General features: G+C 39.4%; 4 protein-coding genes across 10 annotated transcripts; all 4 read left to right on the top strand.

Moving 5' to 3' along the window:
- Positions 1-2,448, top strand: LOC116195832 (apoptosis-inducing factor 2-like). The gene is made up of 4 exons (XM_031525218.1): positions 1-386; positions 845-1,101; positions 1,181-1,626; positions 1,972-2,448. Exons 1-4 carry the CDS (start codon positions 262-264, stop codon positions 2,230-2,232), a joined length of 1,089 nt encoding a protein of 362 aa, XP_031381078.1. The 5' UTR covers positions 1-261; the 3' UTR covers positions 2,233-2,448.
- A 1,815-nt stretch (positions 2,449-4,263) lies between these two features.
- Positions 4,264-6,869, top strand: LOC116195830 (apoptosis-inducing factor 2-like). The gene is made up of 4 exons (XM_031525216.1): positions 4,264-4,732; positions 5,257-5,513; positions 5,607-6,052; positions 6,413-6,869. Exons 1-4 carry the CDS (start codon positions 4,608-4,610, stop codon positions 6,671-6,673), a joined length of 1,089 nt encoding a protein of 362 aa, XP_031381076.1. The 5' UTR covers positions 4,264-4,607; the 3' UTR covers positions 6,674-6,869.
- Positions 6,870-7,008: 139 nt separating this feature from the next.
- On the top strand, positions 7,009-9,238 carry LOC116195831 (vacuolar protein sorting-associated protein 60.1-like). The gene is made up of 5 exons (XM_031525217.1): positions 7,009-7,689; positions 7,798-7,949; positions 8,289-8,382; positions 8,804-8,886; positions 8,999-9,238. Exons 1-5 carry the CDS (start codon positions 7,618-7,620, stop codon positions 9,033-9,035), a joined length of 438 nt encoding a protein of 145 aa, XP_031381077.1. The 5' UTR covers positions 7,009-7,617; the 3' UTR covers positions 9,036-9,238.
- Positions 9,239-10,621: 1,383 nt separating this feature from the next.
- LOC116198080 (vacuolar protein sorting-associated protein 60.2-like) lies at positions 10,622-14,032 on the top strand. Of its 7 annotated transcripts, none has more exons than XM_031528399.1 (5): positions 10,622-10,813; positions 11,096-11,247; positions 11,642-11,735; positions 12,392-12,497; positions 13,412-14,032. In XM_031528399.1, exons 1-4 carry the CDS (start codon positions 10,733-10,735, stop codon positions 12,470-12,472), a joined length of 408 nt encoding a protein of 135 aa, XP_031384259.1. In that variant the 5' UTR covers positions 10,622-10,732; the 3' UTR covers positions 12,473-12,497; positions 13,412-14,032. The 7 variants fall into 7 exon arrangements, with proteins under 7 accessions (XP_031384259.1, XP_031384260.1, XP_031384261.1 ...); XM_031528400.1 differs by having other exon boundaries at positions 12,392-12,501; positions 13,415-14,032; XM_031528401.1 differs by having other exon boundaries at positions 12,392-12,501.
- The last annotated feature ends 618 nt before the right edge of the window (positions 14,033-14,650 follow it).

Genomic DNA, 14,650 nt, shown 5'->3' with positions numbered 1-14,650 from the left:
TTTCCGTTCCGTTTCGCAATTGAATTTCTTTCTTTCCCCATCCTCGAAGAAACGTTTGCTTCGGCTCGAACTTCGTCAGAGGCAGAGTCGGGGAACGTCAGACATGACGATTCCTCTCGAAGAATCTTCACTGCCCTCCCTGTTGATCGATCTTCCCAATCTCTTGTTTAAAAGGGTTCGCGGGTCTTCTTGCATTCCGCATTCTTGCGAGTTATCTGCGCAATTTTCATCTACTGAGTGTAATTTTGGGTTACAATTGAAATGGCGGGCATGGAAAGTTCAGAAGGTGGGGGGAGAAAGAAGGTGGTGGTGGTCGGCGGCGGCGTTGGTGGGTCTTTCGTCGCCAAGTCCCTACAGTTCACTGCCGATGTCGTCCTCATTGACCAGTACGTCTCATTTCCTTCATTAACCCCATTTTGTTGTGAGAATGGAATGACAGCCGACTGGAAATGAAATGGGAAAGTCACTGATGGCTTGTTTGGGACGAAAGACTGGAATGGAATGGCGTATATACTGCCGTGTCGTGATGTTCGGCTATTGCTAGAGGGAGCTTCGGTCGAGTAGTATTGGACAAGGGATGCTGCGTTTCTGTGATTCTTGAGGAATGATTTATGTCGAACACTGTAGCCTGTAATGTTGATGAACCTCTTTGTTGCTTTAAGTTATCGAACTTGTGGAGAATCCTAAGTAGATGGGCAATATATCGGCTGTGGCTGCTGTTAATGACTGCACAAAATAAACTTTATGCATAGACTCGGATTAATTTGATGCCTTGATCGGATGGAATTGGATTAAATTGCTCTTTATTGACTCAATCTTTGGTGGACTGTTCAAACAATTACAGGAAAGAGTACTTTGAGATAACCTGGGCGAGCATGAGGGCGATGGTCGAACCATCTGTTGCCGAGAGATCTGTGATCGAGCACAGTGATTACTTCATCAATGGACAAATTGTCACTTCTGCAGCCGTGGACATCACAGAGAGAGGAGTAGTTACTGAAAATGGGAATCTACTTCCGTACGACTATCTCGTTGTTGCCACAGGACACAGAGAATCGGTCCCGAGGAGTCGGAGAGAAAGAATTGCTCAGTACCAGGAAGGTGAGCATGGAGATTTTGTACTTGGTCTCATGTTATGTTTCTCATGAATTGGCTTCTTTGTTGATAATCTTGTAAGCAGAATTTGAAAAGATAAAGTCTTCAAACTCGATCCTAATCATCGGAGGAGGCCCCACTGGTGTAGAACTTGCTGGTGAAATTGCCGGTGACTTTCCCGAGAAGAAGATTACTCTAGTCCATCGAGGTTCGAGGTTGTTGGAATTCATTGGGCCCAAGGCTTCCCAGAAGACATTGGATTGGCTGACAGCAAAGAAGGTCGAAGTGATCCTAGGTCAATCGGTTGATCTGGACTCTGCATCAGATGGTCTATATCGAACTTTTGATGGAGAAACCATAAGAGCTGATTGCTATTTCTTATGCATTGGGAGGCCTGTTGGTTCTTCGTGGCTTAAGGAGACCTTGCTTGGTGGCAGCTTAGATGATTGTGGGAGGTTGATGGTTGATGAGAACATGAGGGTCAAAGGTCACCAGAATGTGTTCGCCATTGGAGATATCACTGATGTTCCCGTAAGTTCATCTTATCTTTGTTACACTGCATTAGAGGCTGATCTCGTGATTTTTCTATCAGATATGGGCAGGTCAAACTCGTACTTATAGTATAAGAACGTCCTCGTCTTGTATAAGATTGGGATGAATTTGTCAAATTCTTTATACAGTCAAAGATAAGCCTCTATTGGAATGGGGCTGCGGAACAACTATACAGACACGAGCAGTCATTAAGGATGGCAGTACAAGGAGCGGTGTTTCTTTGTAAAACTGGATGATAGCGCGCAGCATGGCCCTTTTTTGTATAGTTCGAAGTACCAGTGACTTAAGTCAGCTTTCTAATGACTCTGGGATGTGATGTTTCAGGAACTCAAGGAAGGCTACTTGGCCGTGGCTCATGCTGAAGTAACAGTCAAGAACTTGAAAGTACTGATGAGTGGAGTTAAAGAGAGCAAGCTTGCCGCTCACAAACCCGGGTCCACAATGGCCATAGTTTCGCTTGGGAGGAAAGAGGCAGTGGCCCAATTTCCGTTCATGACCATAAGCGGGTTCCTCCCAGGCAAGATTAAGTCCGGGGATCTCTTCATTAGAAAGACAACGAAGAAGCTCGGACTCAAATCTAAGTGATGAGGAAAGAGAGGGAGGAGAAGATGGAGGACTCAGATCTTCGTTCATGGATAGTTTAACGTACATGTCACTTGAGTGTGTCAGCTGTGCTCGTGTATGTAGTAATGTAAGATTGATCTTATTCCATTTATGTTGTTGAAGGGCATTTGCAGTTTTGGCGCATTCTAAATGATGTCGTAGGCGAACCTTTCAATGGACATCTGCAAGTGTTCAGTATTTCGGTCAAAGTATTTAGCACCGTGTATTGTCCATCACGAATAGAAAATATAATAAACACACAAATTAGAATATTAAACACTTAAACTGAAAAAAATTTAATTTCCCTTTTTCATGTTAAAATTTCCCTTTTAAAAATTAATTTGTTGAGGAATGTAAATTATATAAGAGAAAATAACAGCGTAAAATGAAATAATTTCACCATATGTTATGGAAAAATAAAAATTTCGCCCCACATCATTACGTATTTTTTTCACCGTACATCAAGGTTTTTTAACGGTGAACTTTTTTCTGGGGGAAGTTTTGTAAGAATAAAAACTTGAGGAACTCAAAACAAATAATATACAATTTTAAAAAGAAATTAAGGGAGGCATTAGGGAAGGGAGTGGGGGCGCCAGCCGGCCAACCATCCCCCGTTTTGGGAGACCCTAGCCAATTTAGGAGATCCTAGGCGGCTAGGATCTCCCAAATCGAGTGGGGGCGCTCCACCCCCTTCTCCGACATCTTCCACATCCCTAAATTTTTTTTCAATTTTTTTTATTTTATTTACTTTAAGTCCCTCAAGTTGCCATTGTTGTAAAATTGCCCCAAAAAATCCATCGTAAAAAAAAATCATGTTGTATGGTGAAAAAATGGACGAAATGAGGCGGGGCGAATTTTTTTTTTCATAGCATATGATGAAATTATTTCATTTTATGCTGTATCTTGAAAAAGATTAAAAATAAATCGTGTTGTGCTATGTTATTTTCCCTTATATAATGAATGAATCACCCATGCAGATTATTAGATGTATTGATTACATCATATTCAGGTGAAATTAATATAAGAATCATATTAGACTAATATACATGTGCAATGCAAGTGAAGTTACATCAGTATATATAAAAAGTTTAAAAGAATAAAGAGTCTGTCCCAATTTCAGTTCTGGTACGTAGTAGTGGTCCAAGAGAACATGTGGCCTAAGGCGAAAATTTAATATGAGGCCTTTAATTTACATTCAATAAAATTGATATATTATTTTATTTTAGATTTTTGAGAAGCAAATTAATAATTACTTTTTTTTTAGATTAATATCTCCTAATAATTTTTTTCGATGTTATTTCATTACGGTAATCATTCACAACAAAAAGATAAAATATTTTTCTTCTCCTTGTATCAACTAAAAGAATAAGAGGAAAGATAATTACAATAATCATATGTAAAAATGAACATAGGAGAGAAAAGAGAAAAGCTAAGTGATTTCTGTAAAAGAGATAGGAAAAAAAGATGACTAAAAGAACAAAATTATTTTGATTGAACAGTTTAGCGAATGGAAAAATTCGGATATGATTAAGAGAATGAGAAAATTTGTGTACATGAAACAAATTAGGCATTTTGCAAAATTAATTAAGCATAACTAAGTCGATGTTTTACTGACCTTGCCCTAGACCAATCGCGCTGGTACCTTGTAAGTTGGAAAGGAACCAAAACATTGGTTCATCATTTTCCTATTGCCCCACCCAATTTGTAATGGGAACTACTCAAAAACCAACTACAACAAATAGGTCTTGACCGAATCGTTATTCGTGACCGTATCATTAAATTTTAGTTCTTTTTATATGTTTCTTGAAACAAGACCCACGTAAAGGAAAGATGTCTGCATGTCATTGCAATTTACAAGCAAGCTACAAAGGAAAATATTGGAAACTAAATTAAAGGACAAAATTGCACAGTCAACAAAACATTGATGACTGAAACTGCAAATATTCATATCTTTTAATTCTCTGTTTGGCTTTGGCAATTGAATTTCTTTCCCCATCCTCAAAGAAACAAAAGCTTCGGCTCCAGCTTCTTCAGGAACAGCGGCGGGAAAACGTCAGTCATGACGGTTACATGACGATCGATTCCTCTCCTCTGGAATCGAACCGGAGGCGCCTTCCTCGATCGACCTGTTTACGGAAAGCCAGCCATGGAGAATTAATTGAGATTCGTCCTTCCATATAATATCTATTATTCCTACCCACTAGAAGTTTCTTCATTGCCCGCCCTGAAGTTCATCGAATCTCCCCATTCTCTTGTATAAAAAGGGGTTGTGGGTCTTCTTGCATTCCGCACTCTTGCAAGGTTTCGGATTCGGCGCAATTTCCAGCGACTGAGTGGAATTTTGAGTTACAATTGAGATGGCGGGCATGGAAGGCTCAGAAGGTGGGGGGAGGAAGAAGGTGGTGGTGGTCGGCGGCGGCATTGGTGGGTCCCTCGTCGCCAAGTCCCTTCAGTTCACTGCCGATGTCGTCCTCATTGATCCGTACGTCTCATTTCCTTCATTAACCCCTTTTCTGTTGTGATGAGAACGGAATTACGCTCTCTGAAATGGATGGATTGGGAAAGTCACTGATGGCTTGTTTGGTTCGAAGGAATGGAGTGGAAAGGCGTACATACTGCCGTGCCGTGTCGTGTCGTGTCGTGTCGTGTCGTGTAGTTGGATTATTACATTCTGTTCCATTTCAGTTGAATCGGTATTTCGATATTCGACTATTGGTAGAGGGAAATTTTTGGTCGAGTAGTATAGCACAGGGGATGCTGCGAATGGGTGATTCTTGAGGAATGAGTAATGTCAAACTGTGATAAGATCAATCCAGGCCTGTAATGTATCGATGAACCTCCTTGTTGCTAAAGGTTATCGACTTGAGGAAAAGCTTAAATAGATGGGCGATGTATTGGCTGTGGCTGCTGTTGATGACAGTTAAATTTCGATTTTGACAATAGGGTAGACTCGGATTTCAGCTTTCTGTTGACTCGATCTTTGGTGAACTGTTCAAACAATTGCAGGAAAGAGTATTTTGAGATCACCTGGGCAAGCTTGAGGGCGATGGTCGAACCATCTGTTGCGGAGAGATCTGTGATCGAGCACGTTGATTACTTTTCCAATGGACGAATTGTCACGTCTGCAGCTGTGGACATTGCAGAGAGAGGAGTAGTTACTGAAGATGGCAATCTATTTCCCTACGACTATCTCGTGGTTGCCACAGGGCACAGGGATTCGGTTCCTAGGAGTCGGAGAGAAAGAATTGCTCAATACCAGGACGGTGAGCATGGAGATTTTGTACTTGGTTTCATTTATGCTTAACATGAATCGGCCTTCTTTGCTGATAATCCTGTAATATTTGCTTTTTGTCCAGAATTTGAAAAGATAAAGTCTTCAAACTCGATCCTAATTATCGGAGGAGGCCCCACTGGGGTAGAACTTGCCGGTGAAATTGCCGTTGACTTTCCCGAGAAGAAGGTTACTCTAGTCCACCGAGGTTCTAGGTTGTTGGAATTCATTGGGCCCAAGGCTTCCCGGAAGACATTGGACTGGCTGACTGCAAAGAAGGTCGAAGTGCTCCTAGGTCAATCGGTCGATCTGGGCTCTGCATCAGATGGTCTGTATCGAACTTTTGATGGAGAAACCATAAGAGCTGATTGCCATTTCTTATGTATTGGGAAGCCTGTTGGTTCTTCATGGCTTAAGGAGACCTTGCTCGGTGGCAGCTTAGATGATCGTGGAAGGTTGATGGTTGATGAGAACATGAGGGTCAAAGGTCACAAGAATGTGTTTGCCATTGGAGATATCACTGATGTTCCCGTAAGTTCCTCTTATCTTTACGCTGCATAGAGGCTGATCTTGTGATCTTTCTATCAGATATAGGCAGGTCAAGCTAGTGCTTATAATATAAGAACGTCCACCTCTTGTATAGGATTGGGACGGATTTGTCAAATTCTTTATACAACCGAACCAGCCTCTGTTAGAATTAGGCTGCAGAAAAACTAGATAGACGCAAGCAATCATTAAGAAAGTACGGTTGAATGGAAATGTTCTTGAGTGATATTGCTTTGGAAAACCGGATTATAGTGCCAAGCATGGCCTGTTTTTTTTTTTTTTGTGTAATTCAAATATTGGTCGATTAAGTCAGTTTTGTAATAACTCTGGGATGGTATGTTTCAGGAACTGAAGCAAGGCTACTTGGCCCACGCTCATGCTGAAGTAACAGTCAAGAACTTGAAGGTACTGATGAGCGGAGGCAAAGGGCCCAAGCTTGCAACTCACAAACCCGGGTCTGCAATGGCGTTAGTTTCGCTTGGGAGGAAGGAGGGTGTAGCCCAGTTTCCCTTCATGACCATAAGCGGGTGCATCCCAGGCAAGATCAAGTCTGGGGATCTCTTCATTGGGAAGACAAGGAAGAAGCTCGGACTCAAATCAAATTGATCGGAGAAGAGAGAGGGAGAAGGAGAAGAAGGGCTTGAATTGGTGTTTAGTTCGCTTTCGCTTGTTGCTTCATTCATGGATGGTTTTAATGCATATATCACTCGAATGTGTGAATCGTGCTCATAGTTTATGTAGTACTGTGATGTGAGATTGATCTGATTTCATTTATGTTGAAGGGCATTTATTTTTCTGGCCATTCCAAATGATGTCATAGTCGCACTTCTGATGGACGTCCACAAGGGTCGGCATGGCTTATTTTGCTCGTTTTCTTCTTTTTTGATCTAAAGATCTGAACCAAACCATAGTTTCCTAATCAGTTCATCAAAGCCCGTACCAGAACCAGATGATCATAGATTGATTGTAAAAGATCATGTCAACCTCATCATCTGTTTGCCTCCTGTTTTCAAATGTAACCGTAACCGATGATACCTAAAAGAGCCTTTTCTTTAATTCGCATCTGCTTGGTTTACCGTTTTCGGCTTTCTAGCCAATAACCCTGGCTTTAGTCTGGTTTGGCTTTGTGTTGTAGCTGTCGCCCTGACCCATTTTATTTTTGAGCTTGATTTCTTGCATAAATTCAATGGGAATGAGAATATATCCAACCATTAGGATACTCATGAACATATTATACGTGGAAACATATCTAACAACAATATATTCAACCATTAGGATGCATCCAACCATGAGGATACTCATGAACATATTATACGTGGAAATATATCTAACACCTATATATTCTTCTTATTCATAAGAAAGGAAAAGCAATATATTCTTCTTCCATAAGAGGACACTTAATTCCTATAAAACATTAAAATTAATAACTGAGGGAATTACAAAAAAGGAAACTATCCTTTGAGCCAATGAAGAAGAAAAGGTAAAGTACGGAAGTTGAGCCTTTGTCCTTTAAGAAGTTTCAGTCTCTCAATGCTTCAGCAGCGGGAAGGATGATGAAGAGAGTGTTTGTCACCAAGAAGAAGGAGCCTCTTGTCGCCCCCAATGAAGAAGCTTTCGATCGGGTCTGCCTTCAATCTCTCTCTTTCTCTGTGCCTGATTAGTCGGCTCTGCTCATTTTCATTCATAATACTCTTTCCTGCGCGTGTTTATATATGCGTGTCATATTGCAGATTACTAAACTGTGCAAGAAAGTGGACGAGAAGATAAGGAAGCTGGATGCCGCGCTCATCAGTTACAGGGAGCAGATCAAGAAGACTCAACCCGGGCCTGCCCGAGAAGCCATCAAGGCTCGAGCAGTGCCTTTACTCAAGCAAAAGCGAACGTACTTATGCATTCCCTCTCCACTTATTTCCTTCTGTCATAGTGTTTCCTTTATTTGACAACATGGCTGCAACGGAATCCTCTTGTGATATTTTATTCGTGTCACGTTTGGTCCAGAGGAATCGCAATTAGCATAAAACTTCTCCCGTATAGAATGGAAGTCTATGTTTTAATTGTTTTCATTCCCTTGGTCCAAATGTGGCAATGTTATTGTAATTAATTTGAAGTAGAGTCGGCATTTCTCGGAGGCTCTCCTTGCCTTCTCTTACTCCAGAGGAGATATTGTCATAGCACGAGCTGCGATTGTCCTTCTGATGCGTGACAATCTTTTCTCCTGCAGCTATGAAGGACAGCTGGATATGCTGCGTGGTCGGACATTGATTCTAGATCAAGTTGCATTCGCTGCCAACAAAATCAAAGATGCCCGACAAACTGTATGTGTTACAGATTTCTCTACTTTCTTTACGACTTTCCTATTGTGAACATACTGCCACATCCAACTCTTTTCATATATATACGTTAGATTCCCAACTTATGACATCCAACCCTTTTATAAATGTCACATTAATTTCAAATTCGTGCGGTGCCTTTCATTTTCTCCCTTTTCGCGATCAGAAGTCTCGAATGTCCATTTGTAGCTGTATGAGGACAAGTTCCCGGAACTACTGATGTCCTCTTGTAAAACTAATGTTCTTAACGAACGTAACAGATCACGATCTGGTCTCGTGGCTATGTTTCTTCTGCATCCTCTCTGCAGGTTGCCAATTTTGTGTCTTTTCTGTGCATCGACGTCCTCATTCCTTAACTTTTTCTAGGAATAACTGGACTTCTAAATTTTGCGTGACATTTTTGCAGTCCTCGAAGGGGCAGGGTTTGAGACAGTTCAGCCGAAGCTTTATGTGTCCAGTTACCGCAACATGCTGCCTAACTCCTGAGAGGTATCCTGCTGGTCTTCATCCCCAATGGTTTACTTTTATATGTTAATAGAAAATCACCGGGAAGAATCAGATGTCAATATTTGATTAATCTGATATAAACAATATGTAACAGCTCCATCGCAAAGACGAAGTCTTCATCTTCCTTGTAATCGAAGCGAGGACGCAAAGAATCAGAGAATTGCAGGAGACCGCATTGGGGTGAACTAAATTGTGTCAACGAAAAAGTCAGCATAACTATTACAAGAATTACAATATTTGTTCCGATGGATTTCAAATTTCCAATAGAAAAGAAAAGACTCGACCAAGAGAAATAACTCTCTAAAATTTGAGAGATATCTGAATGATTTTTATTTAATGACTATTCGTCTTTGTGATCTTCTGCGTAGAAAAATTTCCAAATATTGTTAAATCTATGCACTCAAAGAGGGATAATTTCCTCTGCAGCGCAAACTAGCTACCGCAGAATATACTTTGATGTAAATGGTGATTTAGATATATAATTACTTTTTTTCTTATTACAAATGAGGCCATGGCCAAGTTGGGATAAGATATAGGCAATTGAAAAATAAAAATAAAAAGAGAGAAAGAAAAGGTTTGAACAATATTAATAATAAAAATTAAACTTAGAATTTTTACGTCCAAAGTTGAAAAATAATGCCCACTGCGCCAAATTTCCTTTCTTTATAATTATTCTTTTATCTTTTTTACTCTCGATTGCCTCACTATTTTCAATTTTCAACGTGTACCCGATTGTTTGGAAGTCCAATGAGTCCCGACTAATCCAATTCGAGTAGTCGGGTCGGCCCACCAATGGGGTTAATTTTCTAGATTCACAAGATTTAAATCCGAAATCTTACCTAAGAGGAACAATCATCAATTTGATTGAACCAATCCATATTAGTTGAATCTATTGCCTCACTTTTATAAACACCTAATTTACAAGACATTCTTTATGGAGTAATTGGGACCCTCGGACCACAAAACATAATAGTCATAATAAAAGATAATAATAAACAAAGAAAAAATGAAAATGGTGAAAATAAGCTATCTAATAACAATATTTTCTTTCACTTACAAGAAAAAATATATTTTCTTTGGCTCATGCTGCCAAAGGAAATATTCTTTTTCCACAAGAGGAAATTAAATTCTGGAAATAAAATAAAATAAGGGCAAATAATTACATGAATCCCATCGTTTTGTGATTTTCTCAATTTAAGTATATCATTCGAAAAGATTATGAGTCAGTCTGACTTTTAATTTCTATTTCAAATATATAACCATCGTTAATTTTCTATTCAAATTTGAAGAAAAACCTGACATGACACAACTTATAGAGTCCGTATTACAAACAACCACCCCTGGGCGCTGCCTGGGCTGATGGTTTCGTGGGCGGCCACCACCCTCCTAGATGACGTCACCGGCAGTCTTGTACTTACATGGCAACCTTAACTAGGGGGTGGTGTCTGCCTTCGAGCTAGAGTTGGGTTTCCCTTTTGCGATTCAATATATTCATATATTAAAGTTGGCCTTACAAGGTTTGCCACATCAGAATTTCTCTCAAATTTGAATAGAAAATTAACGGTATACTATATTACAAACAGAGTTATGTTGGACTTCCTTATAAAGGTTTTAAATTATGGGGTCAAAATTGACAAAACTCCAAAATATTGGATTAGTATGTGAAGAACAACAACTCGGGGGAGAACGACTAACGCTCCGGTTGTTGTCTTGAGTGTCTCACCGTAGTCCCACACTAATCAACTTTACACACTCTCTCTCTCTTTCATATTCTCGCTTTCCTCAAAATCAAGTGAGCGCTTCGCTTCGGCAGCGGGAAGGAGAAAGGATGATGAAGAGAGTGTTTGGCGTCAACAAGGAGAAGGAGAAGCAGCCTCCTCTCACCTCCATTGAAGAAGCTTCCAATCGGGTCTCCTCTCTCTCTCCCTCTCTCTCTCTCTGTCTGCGTCTGTTCTGCTTGTGTTCATTCATAAATGTGCCCCTGCTTCACTCTAATCAGATGGGCTACACTTTAGCGCAATGAGATGGGACAATTCGCCTTACAAAACAATCTAACCTCAATTTACTCGACACCCAGCTAAGCATTTTGTGGAGAATATGAGATTCGCTTTTCCTCTCATAATGTATGTCTCTTTCTATGCTCAGAGAGCATTATACCAATCTGTTTTGGTTTGTATGTGTTTATGTGCAGAGTACTAAACGGGGCGAGTCGGTGGACGAGAAGATCAGGAAGCTGGATGCCGCGCTCACCAGATACAAGGAGCAGATCAAGAGGACTCGACCCGGCCCCGCCCGCGAAGCGATCAAGGCTCGAGCATTGCGGGCCCTCAAGCAAAAGCGAATGTACTGTACTGCTGCTTTCCCTCTCCGCTGCCGCTTATTTTGTTGTGTTATTTTGGTGTATCTTATTTAACCATATGGCTGCACAGAATCCTCTTGTGACACTGCTTTCCATCCACATTTGGCGAGGCAGGACGGGAACCTAGTGTAAATAATGCCTGTGACGATTAGAATGGGAGTCTACTGTTTTCATTCCCTCGGTCTACATGTGGCATTACTGTTGGAGTTAATTATTAGGAAACTATGGAATTCTTATGTTGATTTAAGTAGATAGAGTCGGCATTATTGCTCCAATTCGGAGACTTTCTGTTTCTGTGCCTTGTCTTACTTGAAAGGAGAATTTCATAGCACTTGTTGCAATATTGTTGTTGTGATACGTGATAATTTTTGCGAGCAGCTATGAGGGTCAGCGGGATGTGCTAAGCAGTCAATCATTCAATCTAGATCAAGTTGCATCTGCTGCAGAGGAAATCAAAGATGCCCAACAAACTGTATGTGCTAATACCTTCCCCTTTCTCTGAGAAATTTCATTTGTGAAATAACTGATTGTGAAAGTATTGCTTCATCTAGCCCTTTTCAGGTTTATATGTTAAATTCTCAACTTACAGCATTTCTTTGCAACTATTTTTTGTTAAAAGCAGAAGCAAATAGATCGGTCATGGTAATTTCAGATGATGCAGTGCCTTTTCCCCCCCTCCCTTTTTGGAATCGCTAGTGTCAAGTAGCTTGCAATTAGATGTCCATTTGTAATACCACTGGACTATGTCATTCTGCAGTTGGAAACTTTGTTATTGGCTGTTAATAGCTGTACGAGGACATTTTCCTGGCACTACTGATCTCCTTTTTGTGCTTTATAATCCTAATGAATGTAGCAGATCATGGTCTTGTCTTGTGGATAGATTTCTCTGCATTTAGGACATTAATAGAACTTTTCCTTTGCCATAACATCTTCGTGTTGGTCTGTTCTCAGTTTATTCGAGGGATAGCATATTAGTATAATTCCCTTTTCTGCATGTTTCCAATTCAGTAATATTGGTTGTTTAATACTGTCCTCATTTCTTAATTTTTTGCTAGATTGATTGTATGTATAGTTTCTAGAATATTTTGGCTTCTAAATTTTACAGGTTTAAACTTTTCTGTCTCGTAGTCCTCCAAGGGGCAGGGTTCAAGACAGTTCAACAGAAGCTTTATGTGCCCACTGATCGGAACATGCTGCCTTCCTCTTTAGAGGAAGGAGTGAGTTTTCTCATGATGTATGTATGTTGTCGGTCTTCATCCCCAAAAGTTTATACTTTTAAGTGAATAGAAAAGCATGGGGGAGAATCATATGTCAAATGTCAATATTTGATTAATCTGATATTAACAATATTTGACAACTGCATTGCAAATACAAATCTTTATCTTCTTTATAATTCAGATGAGGATGCAATAATCCGAGAATTGCAGAAGATCGCATCAGAATTAACTAAATTGTGTCAACTAAAAAGTCAGCACTGCTATTACAATAATTTCCACATTTGTTCTGGTGGATTTCAAATTTCCGATGGTAAAGGAAAGAGTAGCCTGAGATTGATAAGCCTCTAGATTTTGATAATTATTCTAATGATTCTTCATTAAATGAATATTTATCTTTGTGATTTTCATGGAAATAGTGACCTGAATTTTTTCAGAAATTTGGTTCAATTACATATTTGAAGGGAGGTTTCAAATTAATAACTTCATCGCACAATTATCATTATTAAAATTCTATCTGTTTCGTTGTTTTATTTTTATTTTTTTAGTGTATCGATTCTACTTACTATTCTTACTGGTTACTAAAAGAAAATTGAGGAGTTTGAAATGGTGTTACTGCATGGATCAGACGGTAGATTTGTACTAATCATGATACGGAACAGTGCTTGTTTGAAATGATACTTAGACCAATATCTAATTGGTTTAGTAAATCCTAAATGAGAATTTCTACAGGAGGTCCAAAAGGAACCTAACAATTAGAACTTCCTTTCATTCACATCTAGAGTAAATAAGAGCCTCAATTCTGGGTTGTTCAATCTTGTTCTTTCTCCTGTTCGTTTTTGGAGTTCTGCACTTAGACATTTGATGGATTGGTAGAGTAATTCCATTGCCTGTTCTTTTAACAAATGTCAACTTTTGAAAATTTGTCAACAAGAAGGTGAAAGGCGTGACGAAAATTGGCCAATGAAGATGATCGAAGAGCCTTGAATTTCACAGCCAACAAGGAGAAAGAAGCTTCACCTTACTGCTAAACCAGGCTCTGAAGAAACAGCATTCTTGAGGAAAGGACAACAACAAAGGCTCCCCCATTATCACATTCACTGCAGAGGTCGTCAAAAATCATCCCGGTGTCGCCTCGTGGAAATCGAGCTTCAACACCCAGCTGGAAGGTTTTCTTCAGGTGGTCTAATTTCTACTTAATTAATGGCCGTGGAGATATTTGATAGGGCTTCGGTGATGGGGCATTTATAGAATGGTGAACTTGATTAGCTTGCCCTTCATTATATACTGAGTGCAGAACAAGTTGAAGACACTCATAACTATGAACACCCTAGCTAGTATTAATGCAAGTCTAAGCGCATGTGGTTGTGGGTCGGGTTATGGCGTGTATAGTATTAGGAAGGAAGTGGGCATAGGCCATGTAGCGCATACACGCATCTTCTGTGTCAGCTTAGTTAAGCAAACAACTAACATTGTATAGTTAAGCGAACAACGAACATTGTAAACTCACAATTTTGAAATCCCAAACATCTCTTTGATTGTTTAGCTGTGACGATATCAGCTGTTATTTGATAATAATTTCTTTGGTATTAGATGACGTCTCTTGTGAGATAAGTGATGCATATAAGGCGATTATAAAGGTATCTTATTGCATCAAGATCGGCAAGAAATGCATTTGATACGTATGATAAGATGAAAACAACACGGTCACTGACGTTCAATTGTTTTCAAAATTAACCTTTTCCATGTTATAAAAATGTTTAAGGAAACTTTTTTTGTTTTTAGGAAACTAACCATAACTAAATCATGGACTACAAGCGCAATGCAGATGAAAGCACTGTCGTCAGACCATTCTAATTAGGCACCCGTGCATAGCACGCCATTTAGACTAAGCATACTTAAATTTAAATTGACATAGTTAATATTTAATTTATATTAATCATTTTTTTAGTTATAAAACTAATGTAATCTAAAGTAGGTTCTCAATTAAAACATGAATAAGAAAGTAGACATGAATGAAAGTGTGAGAAATGATTCTTTTTCATTTTTATTTGTTTTTAATTTTTTTTAGAAGTCGGAAGATAATAAAAGAACTGTGTTTACAGTAAGGTTAAACTTTAAAACATAGACAAACAATTATAACATATGAAATTATTGTAAATAATAGTAAGTA

This window comes from Punica granatum, chromosome 2 (assembly GCF_007655135.1).
Source record: "Punica granatum isolate Tunisia-2019 chromosome 2, ASM765513v2, whole genome shotgun sequence".
Taxonomy (NCBI): domain Eukaryota; kingdom Viridiplantae; phylum Streptophyta; class Magnoliopsida; order Myrtales; family Lythraceae; genus Punica; species Punica granatum.
The sequence above is the reverse complement of the archived record's forward strand: the minus strand, read 5'-3'. Positions and strand labels throughout refer to the sequence as shown.